General features: G+C 42.2%; 1 protein-coding gene across 1 annotated transcript in view; it reads right to left on the bottom strand.

Moving 5' to 3' along the window:
- RAB11B (RAB11B, member RAS oncogene family) overlaps positions 1-23,929 on the bottom strand; it is a 31,664-nt gene that overhangs the window by 6,775 nt on the left and 960 nt on the right. The window contains exons 2-3 of the mRNA XM_074939621.1: positions 1,685-1,880; positions 387-580 (exon numbers count right to left, since the gene is read on the bottom strand). Coding sequence (XP_074795722.1) covers positions 387-580; positions 1,685-1,880 — 390 coding nt within the window. The remainder of the gene's footprint in view (positions 1-386; positions 581-1,684; positions 1,881-23,929) is intronic.

The raw sequence follows: 23,929 nt of genomic DNA, 5'->3' as shown, positions 1-23,929 counted from the left end.
TTTTATGTTCTTCTTTATTCATCCCCCAAGATCCTTTGACACTGGTTTTTACATCAGCAACATTTTTCATCCTGATCTTTGTTACTCTTCCCAGATGGACAAGAGTCTTCAGATATCAGGCAGCCCAGGGACAGGATCATCACTGGTTTGCAAGACATCTTCCTAGCTCTGGGTCTCAAAAGAGTTTAATCAAACACTGTTGTTCAACCTTTAAGAGCACTTTTTCCATTGGCTTTTTTTTTTTTTAAAAATCACATCACCCCTTAAGTCAGAACTTCCAAATGGAAGGCTGCCCCTTGTCAGAGATGGAGTACTTGAGTCTGCTACACACCATGTGCTGAAGTTAAAACACTGCTTAACAGATAAAACACACACAGTCCACAAACCTGCAAAAGCCCGGGCCTCATCGGTGGGCACAGCTCTCAGATGGCGCAGGTCACTTTTATTTCCCACCAGCATGATGACAATGTTGTTGTCTGCATGATCCCGGAGCTCCTTTAACCAGCGCTCGACATTCTCGTAGGTGAGATGTTTGGCAATGTCATAGACAAGGAGGGCCCCAACAGCACCACGGTAATAGCTGAAACCATAAAGAATACACTGCGTTAGATGGAATTCAGCTCAGGGATCTACAGAGAAACATTTCACAGTTAGTTTTTCTATTTTAATGTTTATTTTCAAAAAAGGGCACTAAGGGTTTGTTTTCTTCTTTAAAAAGAGAAAAGCGAGTTTCAACTTTAAAAATGGGATTTTCAGAAAACTGAAATGTATTTAACAAAACGCTGAAGATCTGGAGACTGTTTTAAGCAGGACATATTAGCAGCATAAAGGGAAACTCACTATCGTTTCAAAGAATAAGAAAAACAGGAGACTTCTGTTCAAAAAAGTTTTGCTGAGTTTATGTAATAGATCTTTCCACATACATACAGAGAAGGTGGAAGTTGCCATACAAACTGTAAGAGGCTAATTAATTAATATGAGCTATTATCCACAGGAGAAATTAGCCTCTTACAGTTTGTATGGCAACTTCCACCTTCTCTGTATGTATATATCTTCTTACTATATGTTCCATTCTATGCATCCGATGAAGTGAGCTGTAGCCCACAAAAACTTATGCTCTAATAAATTTGTTAGTCTCTAAGGTGCCACAAGTACTCTTGTTCTTTTTGCGGATACAGATGAACACGGCTGCTATTCTGAAACCATTCTTTTTATAGTGTGTTTGTACTCTGAAAAGCGACTTAAAAGTAGCATTGTAGTGGTTCTCTACTGCAGTGGTTTTCAGCCAGGGACATGCATACCTCTCATCTAGATATTTGCATGGTTTTACAACAGGCTACATAAAAAGCATTAGCGAAGTCAGTACAAATTAAAATTTCATACACAAACAAAATGAGAAAGTAGCAATTTTTCAATAAGTATGCTGTGACACTTTTGTATTTTTAGGTCTGATTCTGTAAGCAAGTAGTTTTTAAGAGAGATGAAACTTGGAGTATGCAAGACGAATCAGACTCCTGAAAGGGGTACAGTAGTCTGGAAAGGTTGAGAACCACTGCTCTATTGAACCTCACTGAATGCAGATTAATTCTGGGAGTAGAAAATAAAACTGGTTTCTTTCCTTCTCATGCATCTCCACCAACAGCAGAAGTGGAGCAGAAGAGAGCTGGTGCTAGGCAATACTCACGCTGAGGTTATGGCACGATATCGTTCCTGCCCTGCAGTGTCCCAGATCTGGGCTTTTATCGTCTTCCCATCCACTTGGATGCTCCTGGTGGCAAATTCCACCCCAATGGTGCTCTTACTCTCAAGATTGAACTCATTGCGAGTGAAGCGTGACAGAAGATTACTCTTCCCTACCCCAGAGTCTCCAATCAACACAACTGGAAGAAATCAAAATTAATCCTTTATCTTGAGATTTGTAGAAGGAATTAATGATAATATTTTATGACTTGGGAAATTTGAACTCATTGCATATGAAATGTGACAGAAGATTACTCTTCCCTACTCCAGAGTCCCCAATCAACAAAATTTTATCAGGCCACTCACTGCCTGCCCACATGCGGAGTACAAAACCCCTAAAAACAAACAATTATTTGCAGTCCCTTCGGTACAGGTTTCATTCTAAGAAGTTTTTGATCTGTAGGCATAAGCAAGAGCTTCACATAAAGTTAGGCAGAAAGAAAACAGATAGTCAGTCACTTACCACTATGAGCAAGATCTGAAAGAAACCCACATTTCATAGTGTAAAACTTGTAATTCAACCAACAGCCAGTTTCTGGTAGGTTACATCATTGTTGGTAAATGACCATTTGAAAGTCTCTACCTGAACATGGCAAGGTTCCAACTAAACCTTGTAGAGAAATGGTATAAACCAGTGGTTCTCAACCTGTGGCCCAATCAGCACACAGCTGCGGTCCATGGGACAACCTCAGGGCCATACAGGTCATATTGGCTATGGCCCACATAAAACAAAACACTTACCACAGTGGTAAATACGTAGTGAACCACTGGTAGAAACAGCACTGATGAGATCTTGACTACAAACAGCCTTATCAATTTTACAAAAATACTTGCAATTAGATGAAAATTAAATGAATGCCAGATCCTAATGCCATTTCCTAAATCTGGGACCAGCCACACTTAACATTCATTACATGTATTTGGATATAAACCCAGTCCTGGCTTGCACCTGTGCTCACACTCTAAGGAGATAAACAGGTTGCTCCTTTACTCTTTGGTCAGTTGCTGAGCTCCCAATACAATCCCCTCTCCCCCAAAACCAACAACAACTTATTTTTTCAGCCAGATCTGTCAAACATTACAGGGACTTAGACATTTTAGGCAATTGCCTACAATCTCTTTGAGAGATCTTACCATATTAAGTTTATGTATCATTATGGGACAGGGATTATACAGAATTCCATGGGGAAGGGTAACCACATCCCTTTAGGAACTATGAACAGCAGGAGGTAATTAGGCAAATTCCCTCACGTTTTAACACCTCCAGAGTGAGGTACCATGCCCTGGGGAGGCTCCCTTTTATTAGTTCAAACTGGATTCTCCAGAGGACAACAGACAAAGGAAGGACTAAAGAGCCTGAGTTTAAACTGACTCAGTCTTTGTTCTGATCCAGCAAAATGAACAGGATCAGACTTGTCCAAGGGGAAGGCCCCAATCCTTAGGGTATGGTTGAAAGGACTGACACCAGCTGGAGCTCTTGGGGAGATTATCTCTGTTAAGCTTATTGGTATCCATGTAAGCGTGTTTATTTTTTTAAATGTTCTAATGCTTTTACCTTAAGAATAAATGTACTTGCTTAGAAAGAGCTGTGTGGTAACTTTACTGTGGCAATTACACTATTTATAGCCTGAGGAGGTAGCAAAGTGCAGAAACAGGCCTGTTTAGGCAGTCTGCCTTCTGGAGCAACTCAGTGCGGGGAAGGAACTATGAAGCCTGGAAAAACCCTGGTCAGGAGGGACAAAGACAAAAGTCTCCATCCAAGAGAGGTAATGACTGAGGAGCCTAGAGTTGAGCTCTTGTGGGACCATGAGGGGGAATTATGGGTACCAGGACTACTATTTTTTTTTTTTAAATCCCTACATTAGGGAGTGCACAAGTTAGCAAGCAATAAATAAATGGAAACTCATGGTCAAAAACAACAAAAACCACCCTCACCAATCACAGCAAAAAATATGAGCATCATGCATCCCTTTTCCAAAAAAGAGGTTACTGAAGTTGAAGGTTCAAAAAGACACAGACGGTATGTGGCACATCCCGTTATTGCAATAACAAGAGTGAATTATAGTGGGTGGGTCCTAGGTTGCCTCACAGACTTCCTCTTCACTAAATGTGGTACTTCTGCCTGATAGCCAGGAGCATACACCATTTCCACACACATTTAAGCAATTATATTGCTTAACATACATTTAAGATTTCTAACAATACAAAAATGGAAAAATTAGGAAATGGGATTTTTTATTTATTAGATTAATTTCTCTACTCATGATCTGTTCATGCTGCATTTAGATGGTAATTTAAATTCAATTAAAAATGCACAAGACATTTAAAAACCTTTTCATTAGTTAAGTAAATATTTCTGGATACATAAGAAGTTTGAGAACATATTTTGTATTTAATTTATTAAAGGACGTATTATCTGTAGTCAGTGAATTGAACTGATTGTTTCTGGTCCCTGTACCCTTGAAGATTTTAGAACTAAAAATTTAAAGAGGTCTAAGACGATGAAATTAATTCAGAGATTGGAGGTGGAAAATAAGCTTTCCTGCTTTTACAGCTTTGAATGAACTAGCTGAATGAACTGAAATAAAGAAAATATTCTTCTGTATGTGCAAACAGAGGCTACTGCTGTGAAAAACAGGTTTACCACTTCAAACTCTAGTCCCAGGTGCTTAACTGTGACTTCCACCAGTTCGGGGATTTGACTTCCTTTACAAATTCAAGCAGTACATGTTTACTGCTGAAGTTATTTCTTACTTAACATATACTATAGGAGGTTTAAGACTTAGCACAGACTGTTATTTCAAGTTTAAAATTAAACAGATTTTTAAAAAGAAAAAAAATTTAAATAAATCCAATTTAAACAAATCTAGTTTATTTAAATCAGATTTTAAGCCACCCTAGATAACAGACCCTCCACAAGGAGGGGTGGTTCAGATATTTCTAAGGCCTGATCTACACAAGAGAGAGTTAGTCGACATAAGGCAGCTTACGTTGATCTAGCTCTAATTGTCTACACTACAATGGCGCTCCTGCCAATGCAAGTCGCCCACTACATCAACTTAACTCCACATCCATGCACTTAGGTTGATGTAGTTAGGATGACGCAGTGTCAGCATAGACACTGCGTTACTTACGTTCATAGAATATCAGGGTTGGAAGGGACCTCAGGAGGTCATCTAGTCCAAACCCCTGCTCAAAGCAGGACCGATCCCCAATTAAATCATCCCAGCCAGGGCTCTGTCAAGCCTGACCTTAAAAACTTCTAAGGAAGGAGATTCCACCACCTTCCTAGGTAACGCGTTCCAGTGTTTCACCACCATCCTTGTGAAAAAGCTTTTCCCAATATCCAACCTAAATCTCCCCCACTGCAACTTGAGACCATTACTCCTTGTTCTGTCATCAGCTACAACTGAGAACAGTCTAGATCCATCCTCTTTGGAACCCCCTTTCAGGTAGTTGAAAGCAGCTAACAAATCCCCCCTCATTCTTCTCTTCCGTAGACTAAACATCCCCAGTTCCCTCAGCCTCTCCTCATAACTCATGTGTTCCAGTCCCCTAATCATTTTTGTTGCCCTCCGCTGGACTCTTTCCAATTTTTCCACATCCTTCTTGTAGTGTGGGGCCCAAAACTGGACACAGTACTCCAGATGAGGCCTCACCAGTGTCGAATAGAGGGGAATGATCACGTCCCTCGATCTGCTGGCAGTGCCCCTACTTATACATCCCAAAATGCCATTGGCCTTCTTGGCAACAAGGGCACGCTGTTGACTCATATCCAGCTTCTCGTCCACTGTAACCCCTAGGTCCTTTTCTGCAGAACTGCTGCCGAGCCATTCGGTCCATAGTCTGTAGCGGTGCATTGGATTCTTCCATCCTAAGTGCAGGACTCTGCACTTGTCCTTGTTGAACCTCATCAGATTTCTTTTGGCCCAATCCTCCAATTTGTCTAGGTCCCTCTGTATCCTATCCCTACCCTCCAGCGTATTTACTTCTCCTCCCAGTTTAGTGTCATCTGCAAACTTGCTGAGGGTGCAATCCACACCATCCTCCAGATCATTTATGAAGATATTGAACAAAACCGGCCCCAGGACTGACCCTTGGGGCACTCCACTTGATACCAGCTGCCAACTAGACATGGAGCCATTGATCACTATGCCCATTGGCTGACATTGGCATATGGCATATACATTGCCCATTGGCTGACAGCCTGGAGCCCCCTGCCGTCTCCCAACAGCCCAGAGTCCTGCTGCCACCTCCTGATGAGGAACTGGGGAGGAATTGGCAGGGAGGAGCGCCCAGGTGATGGCCAGGCTTGGGCTCTCCTTCCCCCAATCCCTTACTGGGAGGTGGGCAGGCTTGTGCTCTTCCCCTCCTGCTTTCCACTCTGGACCATCAGCCCCAGCGTCGGGGCTCCAGGCTGTCATTGCTCCACATGGTCAGTTTCCTCAGTAGAAGCACTCCTGAGGACGACGTGCACCACCAACAGAAGGAGCTAGTGTGGCTCTGAAAAACTGCAGTAATTACTGCAGTGGCTGTACGTTGACTTAACTTAGGTTGATTTAATTTTGCAGTGTAGACAAAGCCTAAAGTGGGAAGGACAGGAGCACGAATGCTTTTCCACTTACCTGGACAAAAAGCTACTGGTCTTTGCTCTTACACCAAGAAAGGATCAAGCTAGCAAGAAGTGCCCTCTCCATCCTCTAGAGAAGGCCTATCCCACCAGTAGTCTGGTAAAGAAGTTTGTTGATCCTAAGAGCCTCTTACAAATTTTCTTCATAACCCTGCTATGCACCGCAGAAGCCAAAAAATGAAAAACGTATTCCAAGATGATATATGTGTATTTAACGTTGTAATACTAGAGGTATTTGTCATTTGAGAAATAGAATGTGATCATATAATTATGATGGTCTTTACACATGCAAAAAGGGGCAGAGTTAAGACTGTGTCCAATCTTAGCTTTGGCATCTCCTAATCCAAGTGCTCAATTGTGACACTAACATTCTATTAGTGTATGTGTGGAATTACAGTTAAGTTTGTGACTAGTTCTTCACTGCAAGTTATTAGGGGCAATACAGGAGTAACTGGGTGAAATTATATGATCTATGTTATATGTGAGATCAGACTATGAAATGATCTAATGGTCTCTTGCCTTAAAATTTAAACAAATCAGTGACTGAAAAACCCTATTTTGAACCCCTTTCCCTGGTTCCTATCCCACAAAAAACACTGCCAAAACTCAGCACTAATCCACTTGACATTTGCCAAGTACTCCTCTGCCAACTGAGATATTGGAAATTTTAAGGGGGAAGGAGGGAAACAAGACTATACATATACATTTTTAGAATGCCACTTAAAAGTGGTTTTTGCCTAAAAATTCCAAGTTTTATTTAGTTGACGTGAACAAGAACGGATATACTGACTATTTTTTGAAAGCCTGGATAAAAAAACAAAACCAAAAAACCCATAAAGAAAGTTGCACTAATCAGTTTCAAAACAATTTAAGTGACTTTGTGTATGTAATATCCCCAATAGCTGGGATGCAGAGTAAGAACCAAGGGGTGAGGGAAGACTTGATAAAGTTATAAAAGCTTTTAAAATGTGTTTAGTTGTGATTATTTTTACTTCATAAACCACAGTAGTCAGACACTGAGTCAGCTTCATGGAGCCCTTGAAGTTTAGTAACTACACAATGGCCAACCTCCCACTGATTCCAAGGGGAGTTACACTCCGGACTGTGGGGGGTAAGCAGTCTTAAGTTTCCACAGACCATAAATGGAATTTGCCCTATCCCTAGAATGAGATTAACACCCTGATCTAGACATACATTTCAACATTTTTGGTTATCAGATTCATAGACAAATGGAGAAGGGGGTGGGGGAGGAAGGGTTCATTGCATGCAACCCACGACAAGCGAATTCAGGGACCTCCTAAAATCTTAAGTAGTTCCCTAGTCTTGCCATAAATCCTGCTAAGGGGGAGTGGCATTTCACCTGTATCAGGATATTGTGTGTTTTGAATGACATTTTGGTTAGAAATTTGCAGATATCAAGTTTGTTTCTCCAGTCATTACACCCAATTAAATTAAAAATGTTAGTAAGTATTAGTTAGTATTTATAAAACTTTTCATCCAAAGGTCTCCAAGTACTTTACAAACATCAATCCTCATAATAACCTTGTGAGTTAAGCAAGAGGAAGCAGAAGACAAAGGTTGAAGTGACTTGCTCAAAGGTCACACAACATGTCAGTCAGACATGAGTTTAGAATTCAAGAGGTTCCTAGCATCAGGAACAATTCGGTAGACAATCAGCAGAGCTTCCTGGTGGAGTTAAATGAAAAAAATGGTTTTGGATGTGGTGTGAAGCTCTTTTTTTTTTTTTTTTAATAAATGAACATGAAATAAATAGGGCAAAACTCAGATTGTAAAAACTCTTTAGAGTAGGGACAGTCCGTCCTGTGTTTCTACAGGGCCTCGCACAATGGGAACCTAATCTATGACTGGAGTTCTAGGTGTTGCAATAAATAAAATTATACATCACTTTCAAATGCTCCTATGCTGGAACATACCAAACCACAACAACATTAATGGGCTCTAAAGGTACTAAAAAAGTTGCACTGATCTAACTAGATAGATTTTTAATTTAGTTAAACCAGTGCAAATCCCTAATGTAAGTGCACTTAAAATCAGTTTAACCCATGCTTAAGTCAACCAAGCTTGCATCTTCAACTACACTGCTGCTTACCTCTTTCCTGTACTTCCTTTTCTCTAACTACACTGTGCCATCAGTTTATTTTGTGTGTTTACATAGCACCAACTACTACAAGTACCAGACATAGTACAGTAAGTGGGCAAAAGAAAGAAGGGGGACAAATGGTAAACTAGTCGCTGAAATAGTCTGTTCCCAGGTCATTAAAGGCATAAAAAAAAAAAAAAAAAAAAAAATCTAGGAAGACAACCCTGAATTGGACAGAGTTGAGGGTGTAGAAGTGATGTACTTTTCCCCTCTCTCTCTCACACACTCACACACCGCAGCTCATCCCACCCAGAAGGCAAGCTGCTGTGTGCTGGACAAGTTGGAACTTCAGACTGGCCTTTAAGTGCATAGCGTAGAGGGAACTGTTGTGCGTTAGTCTAGAAGTAATGAATTAACGTATTATTGTTGCTAGGTCCTCATCCCAGAGAAATGGTTGAAGTCTTCTGCCTCTCTGGAGGCACAACATACATTATTAACACTACCTAGTTCACAAACAGAGTCAAGTCTCATACTCAATTCCAGATAACTGAAGCACCAATGGCAAAGTTCAGCCAGTAAGAACCAAAAATAAGCAGACATCCTGACTTTAAAAATACACATCTCCTAGCAGAGCTAGAGCAGTAAAGATGGAAGACCAGATTAAAAAAAATTGAGCACAAAGACAAAGTTGATTTTCTTACAGTTGTGCAGCTTAAATTGACACTAGTTGACATTAAAAATTGACACTTATGACATGGTCATGGAATATCTCTCAGATAGTAGAGGACTTCAGGAAACTCAGAAGCATGTTGAAGACAAGCATCCAAGCAATCTTCTCTGAGATCCTTCCTGTCCCATGAACAAGACAGACAGAAGACTGAGGAAGTGAACCACTGGATAGGTAAGTTGTGTATGATGGAGGGTTTTGGTTTTGCGGAACATTGGTCCACCTTCTATGGGGAGAAGGGACTATACAGTCTGGATGACCTCTGCCTCAGTAGAAAGGGGATCAATCTTCTTGGGGACAAGCTGGCTTGAGTAGTCAGGAGGGGGTTAAGCTAATAAAAGGGAAGGATAAAGAGAGGGAAGATATGAGCACTCAGCAAAAAAAATCAATCAAGGAACCAAAAGGGCATGGAGACATTCACTAGCCTTGAATTGCCTATGCAATGCTAGGTGTCTGGGTAACAAGAACTGGAATTGCTCATTTATGCACATAAATTCAATTTAGTTGGTATTACTGAAGCCCAGTGGAATGATTTGCACAATGGAACATTAACATCAATTATTATAACCTAGTCAGGAAGGATCAAGTGGGCAAAAGGGGAGAGGGAGGGGCACTGTCAAAAATGGCATTACCTGTTTCAGAGTCACTGATAACTCAGAAGAAAATGATCCTTAATGCTTACAGATCAGTGTCTTTATAGATTAAGCACAAGATGGGCTATTAGTTGGTGTCTTGTACAGACCATCACATCACACTAGGGAACATGATGACTACCTCCTTATGTAGCTATCTATAATGTGCAGAAAAAAGTGCTGTGTGATCATGGGGGGGGACTTCAATTGCAGTGACATATGCTGGAGGTCTCGTGCTGCCAGTATTATATCATCCTTGGAATTTGTACAAATTATAGATGACAGTCTCCTAACTCAAGAAGTGTTGCAACCAATTAGAAGAACGTGTATGATAATTGGGAATCATTTAAGAGCAGCTTACTAGATGCCCAAAAAGCCACAATTGAAGAAGGCGGCTCTGCTGGTTAGAGGGGAAGTGAAGGCATATATATATTATATATATATATATGGAAGAAAGGGGCGGTTGATAGTAATGAACATAAATCAGAAGTTAGGAATTGTAGAAAATTAATAAGGGATGCAAAGGAGCACAAGGGGAAATCTCTGGCCAGCAGAGTTAAGGACAATAAGGAGGAGTTTTCTAAATATACGAGGAACAAAAAAAAAAGATACCGATGTGAGGATCTGGTCCATTACCAGAATGAAATGGTGGAATCATCAGAAATAATGCAGAAAAAGTTCAATATTTCAGTTCTGTATTTGGAGAAAATACAGATTAACACTTTTTATTCCACTGAAGTGTAAAACAAACAGCAGCTACTAAAGTTAAACTTATCAGCAGGTCAAAATAGTCAGCTCTTTTAAAACTCTTTGATGCAAATTGAGGAGCACGCTGGACCATTAATGCTGATTTTCAGTAAGTCTTAGAACACTGGGGAAGTTCCAGTAGATGGAAGAAAACTAATGTTGTGTCAATTTTTTTTTTTTTTTTAAAAAGGTAACAGGATGACCAGGGCAATTATAGGCTGGTCAGATGACCAATCCCAGGCAATATAATGGAGCAGCTGACATGGGAAGTATTAAGGAGATAATTAATTAATGCAAATCAACAGGGATTTATGGAAAATAATCCTGTCACACTAACTTGCTATATTAAAATGAGATTACAAGTTTGGTTGAGCTAAGTATATTATGTGAAGACAATTACTTTTACTTCTGTAAGGCATTTGACTTGGTACCACAAGACATTTTGATTTAATTCATTCTAGTTTTTCAAATTAATATGGCACACATTAAATGGATTAAAAACTGGCTAACTGATAGATCTCAAAGTGACAAGGAATACTTGTGGCACATTAAAGGCTAACAAATTTATTTGAGCATAAGCTTTCGTGAGCTACAGCTCACTTCATCGGATGCAGCTGATGAAGTGAGGTGTAGCTCACGAAAGCTTATGCTCAAATAAATTTGTTAGTCTCTATGGTGCCACAAGTCCTCCTTTTCTTTTTGCGAATACAGACTAACACGGCTGCTACTCTGAAAAAAGATCTCAAAGTGTAATTGAGAATCATCATCAAGAGGGTATGTTTCCAGTGGGGACAAACAGGGAGTGGTTCTTGGCCCTGCGCTAGTTAACATTTGTAGTATTAACCTGGAAGAAAACAAAACCATCACTCAAATCTGCAGATGACAAAATTGGGGGGGGGAGGGGGAGTAGTACATAAAGAAGACTGGTCACTGATTCAGAGTGAACTAGGCTGCTTGGCAACCTAGGCACAAGCAAACAAAATGCATTTTAACGAAGACTGTTAAATAATTGCAGTTAACTCATGCGATGAACTCAAATTAATCACAATTAATCACAATTTTAATCGCACTGTTAAACAGTAGAATACCAACTGAAATTTAAATATTTTGGATGTTTTTCTACATTGTCATAAATATATTGTATTCTGTGTTGTAATTGAAATCAAAGTGTATACTATTTTTGATTAAACATTTGCACTGTAAAAATGATAAACAAAAGACAGTATTTTTCAATTCACCTCATACAAGTACCATAGTGCAATCTTTGTCACGAAAGTGCAACTTACAGATGTAGATTTTTTTTTGGTTACATAACTGCACTCAAAAAACAAACCAAAAAAATGTAGAACTTCAGTGCCTATAAGTCCACTCAGTCCTACATCTTGTTCAGCCAATCGCTAAGACAAACAAGTTTGTTTACATTTACGGGAGATAATACTACCTGCTGCATATTTATAATGTCATGTGAAAGTGGGAACAGGTGTTCACATGGCACTTTTGTAGCCATCATTGCAAGGTATTTATGTGCCAGATATGCTAAACATTCATATGCTCCTTCATGCTTCAATGACCATTCTAGAGGACATGCTTCCATGCTGATGACGCTCGTTAAAAAAATAATGTGTTAATTAAATTTGAGACTGAACTCCTTGGGGGAGAATTGTATGTCTCCTGCTCTGTGTTTTACCCACATTCTGCCATATATTTCATGTTATAGCAGACTCGGATGATGACCCAGCACATGTTGTTTGCTTTAAGAACACTTTCACTGCAGATCATAGAATCATAGAATATCAGGGTTGGAAGGGACCCCAGAAGGTCATCTAGTCCAACCCCCTGCTCGAAGCAGGACCAATTCCCAGTTAAATCATCCCAGCCAGGGCTTTGTCAAGCCTGACCTTAAAAACCTCTAAGGAAGGAGATTCTACCACCTCCCTAGGTAACGCATTCCAGTGTTTCACCACCCTCTTAGTGAAAAAGTTTTTCCTAATATCCAATCTAAACCTCCCCCATTGCAACTTGAGACCATTACTCCTCGTTCTGTCATCTGCTACCATTGAGAACAGTCTAGAGCCATCCTCTTTGGAACCCCCTTTCAGGTAGTTGAAAGCAGCTATCAAATCCCCCCTCATTCTTCTCTTCCGCAGACTAAACAATCCCAGCTCCCTCAGCCTCTCCTCAGAAGTCATGTGCTCTAGACCCCTAATCATTTTTGTTGCCCTCCGCTGGACTCTCTCCAATTTATCCACATCCTTCTTGTAGTGTGGGGCCCAAAACTGGACACAGTACTCCAAATGAGGCCTCACCAGTGTCGAATAGAGGGGAACGATCACATCCCTCGATCTGCTCACTATGCCCCTACTTATACATCCCAAAATGCTATTGGCCTTCTTGGCAACAAGGGCACACTGTTGACTCATATCCAGCTTCTCGTCCACTGTCACCCCTAGGTCCTTTTCCGCAGAACTGCTGCCTAGCCATTCGGTCCCTAGTCTGTAGCGGTGCATTGGATTCTTCCATCCTAAGTGCAGGACCCTGCACTTATCCTTATTGAACCTCATCAGATTTCTTTTGGCCCAATCCTCCAATTTGTCTAGGTCCTTCTGTATCCTATCCCTCCCCTCCAGCGTATCTACCACTCCTCCCAGTTTAGTATCATCTGCAAATTTGCTGAGAGTGCAATCCACACCATCCTCCAGATCATTTATGAAGATATTGAACAAAACCGGCCCCAGGACCGACCCCTGGGGCACTCCACTTGACACCGGCTGCCAACTAGACATGGAGCCATTGATCACTACCCGTTGAGCCCGACAATCTAGCCAGCTTTCTACCCACCTTATACTTCCTTAACTTGCTGACAAGAATACTGTGGGAGACCGTGTCAAAAGCTTTGCTAAAGTCAAGAAACAATACATCCACTGCTTTCCCTTCATCCACAGAACCAGTAATCTCATCATAAAAGGCGATTAGATTAGTCAGGCATGACCTTCCCTTGGTGAATCCATGCTGACTGTTCCTGATCACTTTCCTCTCATGTAAGTGCTTCAGGATTGATTCTTTGAGGACCTGCTCCATGATTTTTCCAGGGACTGAGGTGAGGCTGACTGGCCTGTAGTTCCCAGGATCCTCCTTCTTCCCTTTTTTAAAGATTGGCACTACATTAGCCTTTTTCCAGTCATCCGGGACTTCCCCCGTTCGCCACGAGTTTTCAAAGATAATGGCCAAGGGCTCTGCAATCACAGCCGCCAATTCCTTCAGCACTCTCGGATGTAACTCGTCCGGCCCCATGGACTTGTGCACGTCCAGCTTTTCTAAATAGTCCCTAACCACCTCTATCTCCACAGAGGGCTGGCCATCTCTTCCCCATTCTGTGATGCCCAGCGCAGCAGTCTGGGAGCTGACCTTGTTAGTGAAAACAGAGGCAAAAAAAGCATTGAGTACATTAGCTTTTTCCACATCCTCTGTCACTAGGTTGCCTCCCTCATTCAGTAAGGGGCCCACACTTTCCTTGGCTTTCTTCTTGTTGCCAACATACCTGAAGAAACCCTTCTTGTTACTCTTGACATCTCTTGCTAGCTGCAGCTCCAGGTGCGATTTGGCCCTCCTGATATCTTTCCTACATGCCCGAGCAATATTTTTATACTCTTCCCTGGTCATATGTCCAACCTTCCACTTCTTGTAAGCTTCTTTTTTATGTTTAAGATCCGCTAGGATTTCACCATTAAGCCAAGCTGGTCGCTTGCCATGTTTACTATTCTTTCGACTCATCGGGATGGTTTGTCCCTGTAACCTCAACAGGGATTCCTTGAAATACAGCCAGCTCTCCTGGACTCCCTTCCCCTTCATGATAGTCCCCCAGGGGATCCTGGCCATCTGTTCCCTGAGGGAGTCGAAGTCTGCTTTCCTGAAGTCCAGGGTCCGTATCCTGCTGCTTACCTTTCTTCCCTGCGTCAGGATCCTGAACTCAACCAACTCATGGTCACTGCCTCCCAGATTCCCATCCACTTTTGCTTCCCCCACTAATTCTACCCGGTTTGTGAGCAGCAGGTCAAGAAAAGCACCCCCCCTAGTTGGCTCCCCTAGCACTTGCGCCAGGAAATTGTCCCCTACGCTTTCCAAAAAACTTCCTGGATTGTCTATGCACCGCTGTATTGCTCTCCCAGCAGATATCAGGAAAATTAAAGTCACCCATGAGAATCAGGGCATGCGATCTAGTAGCTTCCGTAAGTTGCCGGAAGAAAGCCTCATCCATCCTGGTGGATGTCACCAGATGTGACAAAATGCAAAGAAGGTACCAATGCGATATTTCTAAAGATAGCTACAGCACTCAAGGTTTAAGAATCTGAAGTGCCTTCCAAAAATCTGAGAGGAACGAAGCGTGGAGCATGTTTTCAGAAGTCTTAAAAGAGCAACACTCCGAAGCAGAAACTACAGAACCCAAACCACCAAAAAAGAAAATCAACCTTCTGCTGGTGGCATCTGACTCAGATAATGAAAATAAGCATGCAGCAGTCCACACTGCTTTGCATCATTATCGAGCAGAACTGTCAACAGCATGGACACATGACCTTCTGGAATGGGGGCTGAAGCATGAAGGGACATATGAATCTTTAGTGCATCTAGCATGTAAATATCTTGCGAGGCTGCCATGGGAATGCCTGTTCTCACTTTCAGGTGACATTGTAAACAAGAAGCAGGCATCATTATCTCCTGCAAATGTGAACAAACTTGGTTTGTCTGAGCCGGGGTTGGCAACCTTTCAAAGAAGAGCCATTTTTTTGTTTTTGTCTTTGACCAAAATATTTCAAGAGCCGACAAAGGGGTATTCACTCACGAAAGCTTATGCTCCAATACGTCTGTTAGTCTATAAGGTGCCACAGACTCTTTGCCGCGATCACACCCAAAGCTACTTGTAAAGTTAGAATTTATCAACTAATAATAATTGAATATATTGAAGTTATTACTACTTGCCAATACTTTTAATGCAACTAGAATCTAGGTCAAGGATCGGCAACCTTTGGCACGCAGCCTGCCAGGGTAAGCCCCTGGTGGGCCAGGCCGGTTTGTTTACCTGCCACGTCTGCAGGTTTGGCAGATCACGGCTCCCACAGGCCACGGATCACCGCTCCAAGCCAACAGGGGCTGTAGGAAGCAGTGCGGGATGTGCTGGCTGCCCCCATTGGCCTGGAACAGCCAGTGGGAGCCACAGTCGGCCGAACCTGCGGATGCAGCAGGTAAACAAACCGGCCTGACCCGCCAGGGGCTTACCCTGGCAGGCCACGTGCCAAAGGTTGCCGATCCCCAATCTAGGGGCTTCAGCGAGGACTGTACCAGACTGCCCACAGCCTGCGTATGTAGCCACAGTGTTAAACCATGCTGGATCCATGCTGTTGCATCTTTACTGATATCTTTAGCCAGGGTAGCTAGAGTAAAGCTAGCAGAGCTGCAATGATGCTTCTGATTGCAATGCAGGCACACCCCCTGCATTTGCACAGCACCTAGCACAAAGACCTGATCTCAGTTGGGGCCTACTGATGTTCATGACATACAAATAAGTTTGAACCCATCGCTCCTGCAAATACTTGCATTCAGATTTGGGTTTGTTCAAATACATTTGCTACAGGGCCTGAAGCGACCTGGCAGTCCCTCAAATGAGGCTCTGAATAAGGTCAGTATCCTGGCAGGGTGTCACAGTAATGCGATGTCACTGTACCATGTGTGTGCTCCCTGAGGGCTGAGTGGTCTCTGCCCTTCTGAATCATGGGGTGCCAGGAGCATTGCGTACCTGAGACAGCACAATAACTACATCCGTGCTGCAGTGCTTATGTGAACCTCACCCTGGCTTTGTATCAGACTCCGAATCCCCTGCATGCAAAACTCCCACCTCTTCTGCTGGGTGCCAGTCTTCCTGGATTACAAAGCAGGGGATTGGGGTGCAGGGGGTGTGGGGGAACCAGCCAATGGGAGCTGCAGGGGTGTTGCCTGCAGGCACGTTGCCTGCAGGCACGGGCAGTGCATGGAGACCCGCTGCCCCCATTCCCACCAAGGGGTGCTCAGAGATGTGCCAGCAGCCAGCTACTTCCGGGAGCAGCATGGGGTCAGGGCAGGCAGGCAGCCTGCCAAGCCCTGCTGCACCGCCAGATGGGAGCCACCTGTGGTAAACACCTCCAGGCCAGACCCCCCACCTCACACGCACTCAAAAAAATGGGTGCCCACAAGGGGGCAGCCAAAGAGCCGCATACAGCTCCGGAGCCATAAGTTGACGACCCCTGGTCTGAGCAATTGACTGTACAAGAAGTAGGAGTGAGGGACTTGTAGTCTCTGAAGTTTTTTACTGTTTTATTTTTGAGTGCAGGTTTTTTTTGGTACATAACTCTACATTTGTAAGTTCAACTTTAATGATAAAAAGATTCCATTACAGTACTTTTATTAGCTGAATTAACATACTATTTCTTCTCTCTTTTTTACGGTGCAAATATTTGTAATAAAAAATATAAAGTGAGCACTGTACACTTTGTACTCTGTGTTGTAACTGAAATCAATATTTGAAATAGTAGAAAACATCCAAAAATACTTAATAAATGGCATTCTATTATTATTTAACAGCACAATTAATTGCTATTAATTTTTTTAATAGCTTGACAGCCGTAGTTTTAAAATGGTTAAATGTCAGTTATATATTCAGGAACAAAGAACGTAGGCCATCCTTACAGGATGGGGGACTATCTGGGAAGCAGTGATTCTGAGAAAGATTTGGGGTGGGCTTCCAGTGTGATGCTGTGACCAAAACAACTAATGCAATCCTGGGATGCATAAACAGGGGAATCCAGAGATGTTATTTTACCTCTATAGCTGGCACTGGTGAGACCACTACTGGAATACTGAGTTCAGTTCTGGTGCACACAATTCAAGGAGGATGTTGATAAACTGGAGCAGGTTCAGAGAAGAGCCACAAGAATGAGTAAAGGATTTGAGACCAAGCCTCATAGTGACAAACTAAATAGACTGAGCTTTTTGAGGCTAACCAATCATTGGCCATGAGAAGGTCCATTTTGGTCAATTTCACAGTCACAGGATTTAGTAATTTTAGAATAGTAATTTTCATGATTTCAACTATTTAAATCTGAAATTTCACAGTGTGTAATTGTAGGGGTCCTGACCCAAAAAGGAGTTGTGGGGTACAAGTTTAGAGAGGGGGGGTGTCGCAGTACCGCTACCCTTACTTCTGCGCTGCTGCTGGTGGCGGCACTGCCTTCAGAGCTGGGCAGCTGGAGAGCAGTGGATGCTGGCCGGGAGCCCAGTTTTGAAGGCAGCACCACGGTCCAGCAGGAGCACAGAAATAAGGATGGCACAGTATGGTATTGTCACCCTTACTTCTGTGCTTCTGCCTGCAGAGCTGGGCCCTCAGTCAGCAGCTGCCACTCTCCAGCCGCCCAGCTCTGAAGGCAGAAGCGCAAAAGTAAGGACGGCATAGTAGGGTATTGCCACCCTTATTTCTTCAGAGCTGGGTGGCTGGAGAGCAATGGCTGTTGGCCATGCCCAACTCTGAAGGCAGCACCCTACCATCAGCAGCGCAGAAGTAAGGGTGGCAATACCACGACCCCCCCTAAAAATAACCTTATGACCCTCCTGCAACTCCCTTTTGGGACAGGGCCCCCAATTTGAGAAACACCGATCTCCCCCATGAAATCTATATAGTATAGGGTAAAAGCACACAGAAGACCAGATTTCAGAATGGGAAACCAGATTTCATGGTCCGTGACATGTTTTTCATGGCCATGAATTTGATAGGGCCCTAGTAATCATAGAATAGAATATCAAGGGTTGCAAGGGACCTCAGGTGGTCAGTCCAAACCCTTGCTCAAAGCAGGACAAACACCAACTAAATCATCCCAGCCAGGGCTTTGTCAAGCCTGACCTTAAAAACCTCCAAGGAAGGAAATTCCACCACCTCCCTAAGTAACCCATTCCAGTGCTTCACCACACTCCTAGTGAAAAAGGTTTTCCTAATATTCAACCTAAACCTCCCCCACAGCAACTTGAGACCATTACTCCTTGTTCTGTCATCTGCTACAACTGAGAACAGTCTAGATCCATCCTCTTTGGAACCCCCTTTCAGGTAGTTGAGAGCAGCTATCAAATCTCCCCTCATTCTTCTCTTCTGCAGACTAAATAATTCCAGTTCCCTCAGCTTCTCCTCCTAAGTCATGTGCTCCAGCCCCCTAATCATTTTTGTTGACCTCCGCTGGACTCTCTCCAATTTGTCCACATCCTTTCTGTGTGTGTGTGGGGGGGGGGGGGGGGGCGCGGAGAGAACGACCAGTACTCCAGATGAGGCCTCACCAATGCCGAATGGAGGGAAATGATCACATCCCTCGATCTGCTGGCAATGCTCCTATTTATACAGCCCAAAATGCCTTCTTGGCAACAAGGGCACACTGTTGACTCATTCAGCTTCTCGTCCACCATAACCCCTAGGTCCTTTTCTGAAGAACTGCTGCCTAGCCACTTGGTCCCTAGTCTGTAGCGGTGCATGGGATTCTTCAGTCCTAAGTGCAGGACTCTGCACTTGTCCTTCTTGAACCTCAGATTTCTTTTGGCCCAATCCTCTCATTTGTCTAGGTCCCTCTGTATCCTATCCCTACCCTCCAGCGTATCTACCTCTCCTCCCAGTTTAGTGTCACCTGCAAGATAATACAGAAATTCAGACTAGACGATCACAGTGATCCCTTCTGGCTTTGGAATCCATCAATAAATTTTGTTAGCATCTTTTAATTTTTTGCCCATGATATTTTGAACACGCTAAACAATATCAGAGCACATTTCCCATTAGGGCTTGCAGAAATAAGGCTTGTTACAAATAATTTAACATATAGGGATGCCAAATCTTTGTGCATTATTTAAAGTGGTTTATTATGAATAAACCTACCTTTACTACTACTGCTCCTACTACTAAAGCTTCAGTTATACTGGTCGTAATTCCAAAAAAGCTACAGGCAAAGATTTCTCTACCTCTAGATACCGTTTCTTAACAAAGGTCAGCAATTTTTCCTTCCTGCAGCCTGCAACATTTTTATTTAAAAGTGAACTTTTCTGTAACAATTGATTTTCTTGTTAGAAGACAACTGATAGAGTTTGCAGTTTTCAGGTACAGTGAATCACCTCAAAGACCATTTAGGGGATATTATGAAACACTGAAGGACAACTATTAATGTATTTGACTCTAAACAGACCAATGAACCCACCTGCTATATCTTCCATTTATAACTCAAAGCAAAAGGTTTCTGCTTTTTAAAAAGCCCACACTGCAAGCTAATTTGCTAACAGAAAAATCCAAACTGTTTCAGCTTTGTGTATTATTCACCAACAAGAGACTTATTTCAAAGTCCTTCACTGGCAATTTTAATTCTGTTCTGCCACATGCAGACATCAGCTTGTTCTTCCCCAGCTAGAGCATAACAGACAAAGCTAGAGCAGTGCTGACAGTGGACAAAGTTTCATTTTGATCAATAAAAAAAACAGATTTGACCAAAGATGCACAACATGACATTAAAGTTTATTATACAGATATACTCTAAGAAAGTCTAGTCCTCCAGAGCAGCTCTCTGACCATAACCACACTTTCACCCTCCAAAGTACAAAAACAACAAATTACCTGAGGACAGATTTCAGCCATCTCTTTCCATATCTACTACAGTCATATTAAAAACAGCCACGCCCACATACACAAGATGGCCAATTCTTTTGTGTGAGGGAACACCAAAACAGTGAGCTGGCTGTAGCAACAGTTCATGCTCAAGTTTCTCAGCCATTTTCAAATTCTGAACAGTTGGTTTATGCAGTAATTTCACATAAAACATTGCTGTTTTTCTCTTGGCCACTAGAGAGATCATCAGGGTGGTGAAGAGAGAAAAGCCCAATTTAAAATTCTTCCACTGGCTCATGATTTTTCTTAAAGCTGCCGAATATCATTTTTGCTAACAGAAAAAGCTACTGAAGTCAAGATTTTACAAAAGGAAGTTCTAGAGCAGTAAATATTTTAACAGTTCAAGAGTGAGATTCCGAAGTTTAAAGAAAAAAAAAAGGAGTCCTTGTGGCACATTAGAAACTAAAATTTATTTGGACATAAGCTTTCGTGGGCTAGAACCCACTTCACTGGATGCATGGCTTGAAAAATACAGTACACAGGTATAAATATACAGCATATGAAAAGATGGGAGTTGTCTTACCAGGTGGGGGGTCAGGGCTAACGAGACCAATTCAGTTAGGGTGGATGTGGCCCATTTCCAACAGTTGACAAGAAGTGGTGAATATCAACAGAGGGGAAATTATTTTTTGTAGTGACCCAGCCACACCATCAGGGGCTTGTTCACCTGCACATCTACCAATGTGATATGTGCCAGCAATGCCCCTCTGCCGTGTATATTGGCCAAACTGGACAGTCTCTACACAAAAGAATAAATGGACACAAATCAGACGTCAAGAATTGTAACATTCAAAAACCAGTTGAAGAACACTTCAATCTCCCTGGACACTCAATAACAGACTTAAGAAAAACTTCAAAAACAGACTTCAACAAGAAACTGCAGAATTAGTTTGCAAACTTGACACGATCAAATTAGGCCTGAATCAGGACTAGGAAAATAATTTCCCCTCTGTTGATATTCACCCCTTCTTGTTGACTGTTGGGAATGGGCCACATCTACCCTAACTGAATTGGTCTCGTTAGCACTGACCTCTCAACTTGGTAAGACAACTCTCATCTTTTCATATGCTGTATATTTATACCTGCGTAGTGTATTTTTCATATCATGCGTCTGATTAAGTGGTTTATAGCCCACGAAAGCTTATGCCCAAATAAATTTGTTAGTCCCTAAGGTGCCACAAGGACTCCTCGTTGTTTTTGCTGATACAGACTAACACAGCTACCCCACTGAAACCTGAGGTTTTTGAGCCTCATTAGGTCTACTAAGAGCCACTCCAATATGTGAGTTGGCAGGATTATTAGTACGTATCTTTCGTTAGCAAATTGTACCTGTAAAACTAAAATTAGAGTTAAATTATACCCTAAAGATGCACCAGGAGATAAATACCAGGTCCCTTTCAGAGAAAGTGGTGAGCATATTCTCTCTCCTTGACAGAGAGTAAAATGAAAAAATCCTTCCTGAAATGCAATCATCTCCTTCCTGCTCAGACCACCGAATATATGGCTGCTGGAACAGTAGTAGAAAAACTCAAAAAGCCAGTGCACAGATAAAAATAAGGGCAGGTCAGAAGACCAGTAAAAAATTCACTCAAACACCAATAATTTCTTCAGTGCCTGCACAACACCTGATATATAGTTCCACAAGCGAGTGGAGATTGAAGTTGGTCTTACCCACTGTCTTATTACTTTTGGGGACACAGCTTGGGCAGCAGCCCCATCTCTTTCCAGGTCAGAATCATGAGCCACTATAGGATTCCTTCTCTGGTATCAATGATCCCATAGCTAGAAGGGGAACAGCACAACAGATTTTTTTACTGCTGGGCCAAGAGATAAATTAATAATAAAAAAATATCTAAGCAACATCAGTGCGTTTCCAGCACCATATGGCACATAGAAGACATGGTCCCCCCCAAGGAATTCAGACGCTCAGCCACATAGAAGAGGGTTCCCCCTCACTAAACAGTGTTAGAAAGTACTTTACAATAGAAATACAAAAGCACAGTCCCTCCCTGAAAATTTAAAGTCTAATTTAAGTTCAGATATTTCTAAACTATGTAGATTTTTTTTAAACAAGATCCATATAATGTTGTGTACTTTCATCTACTTAATCGAATTATTATTGAGGGGGAAAAGAATAAGACGGCTGTCAAGCTTTAAAGTCTTAGGATACTGAGCCATTTGGAAAGCTGATGAGATTTAGTACCAGACATGGCAGCTTAGCATAATTCGGAAGTCAATCAATTGTGCTTTAAAGGAGGCAGGGAAGAAGAAAGTTTTTCCAACTATTTGGCAGCTCTTAAAATGAGTGGGTCATATAGTGCAATATATATTAACTTTAATGTAAAGTAAGAGACACAGTAAACTGCTGCTAATGGAAAAAACTCATTTTTTCCCCGGCAAGCCAAATATACATGCATGGCCACCAATGAAAAGAACAAGTGCTTGTCTATATAGCAAGTTCCAGCATGGCAAGCCCGTGTGTGAATCTACAGCACACTAGCTTGCTGCACACTAACTCACTGTGAGGACACTTTTCAGAGTAGCAGCCGTGTTAGTCTGTATTCGCAAAAAAGGAGTACTTGTGGCACCTTAGAGACTAACCAATTTATTTGAGCATAAGCTTTCGTGACCTACAGATCACTTCATCTGTAGCTCATGAAAGCTTATGCTCAAATAAATTGGTTAGTCTCTAAAGGTGTCACAAGTACTCCTTTTCTTTTTGTGAGGACACTGTTACAGCATAGAGAGAGTCCTGGATTACCACTAGGAGTACTGCTATTTGCAACTGTCCTACAATACACATCAACTTCAAATCCTCAGGAAGATTTTCACCAGAGAAAACACACACATCCTACTCCAGTTCCAAAATCAACTACACACCTAGATGTCATCAACCCTCAGCTTCTGCTCCTAGAATATCACACTGTTCCAACTCAACTGGTGGAAGCAATAGTGAAAGTGCTATTGTTGCCAGTGTCACAGACCAGCTCGGAGCTGGGGCCAGCAGTCAGTCTGCACTAGTGCAATCATCATTGCTACTGCCAGCGAAGATGTGACAATGACATATTTGTGTTAGCAGACACACACCCTTAAAACTCCAGAGCATCCACCACCAATATTTTTGGATGAGAGCACAAAGCCATTTCAGCTCTCTAAAGAGAAATCCCTAATCCTAAAAACTTCTGCAGATGTTCAGCAACCAGCTTCAAAGAATTTTATGAAGTTAATTTATTAATTTCATGATGGGATTAAATATCTACTGAGCAATCCCAGTTTAAAGCTGTCCAGTAGTTAGAAAGTTGTAGTTCTATTGGGATAGCAATAGAGTAATTTCTGCTTATTATAGCAACTCTCGAGTTAAGGTGGAGAAGAGTTTTCTATTCTAACCCCCATTTTCACTTAGCAATTTTTGAGCAACATTTGAGCTGAAGTTTCTTGTGCTTGGTCTCAACCCAAAGCTAGTTTTTTGGAAAAATTAAACTTATGCTAACCTGTTGTTTCTGAGGCTACGTCTACACTGGCAATTGAAAGACAAAAGTTTTGTTGTTCAGAGGTGTTAGCGCCTCCCACCCCCCGGAAAGACAAGCGCCAGTGTGAACAGTGCAAAGTTGGCACAAGCACTCCTTGGGGGCGGAAGTTTTTT

The sequence above is a fragment of the Natator depressus genome, chromosome 25 (genome assembly GCF_965152275.1).
Source record: "Natator depressus isolate rNatDep1 chromosome 25, rNatDep2.hap1, whole genome shotgun sequence".
In the NCBI taxonomy this organism is placed as follows: Eukaryota; Metazoa; Chordata; order Testudines; family Cheloniidae; genus Natator; species Natator depressus.
This window is presented reverse-complemented; position numbering and strand designations above follow the sequence as displayed.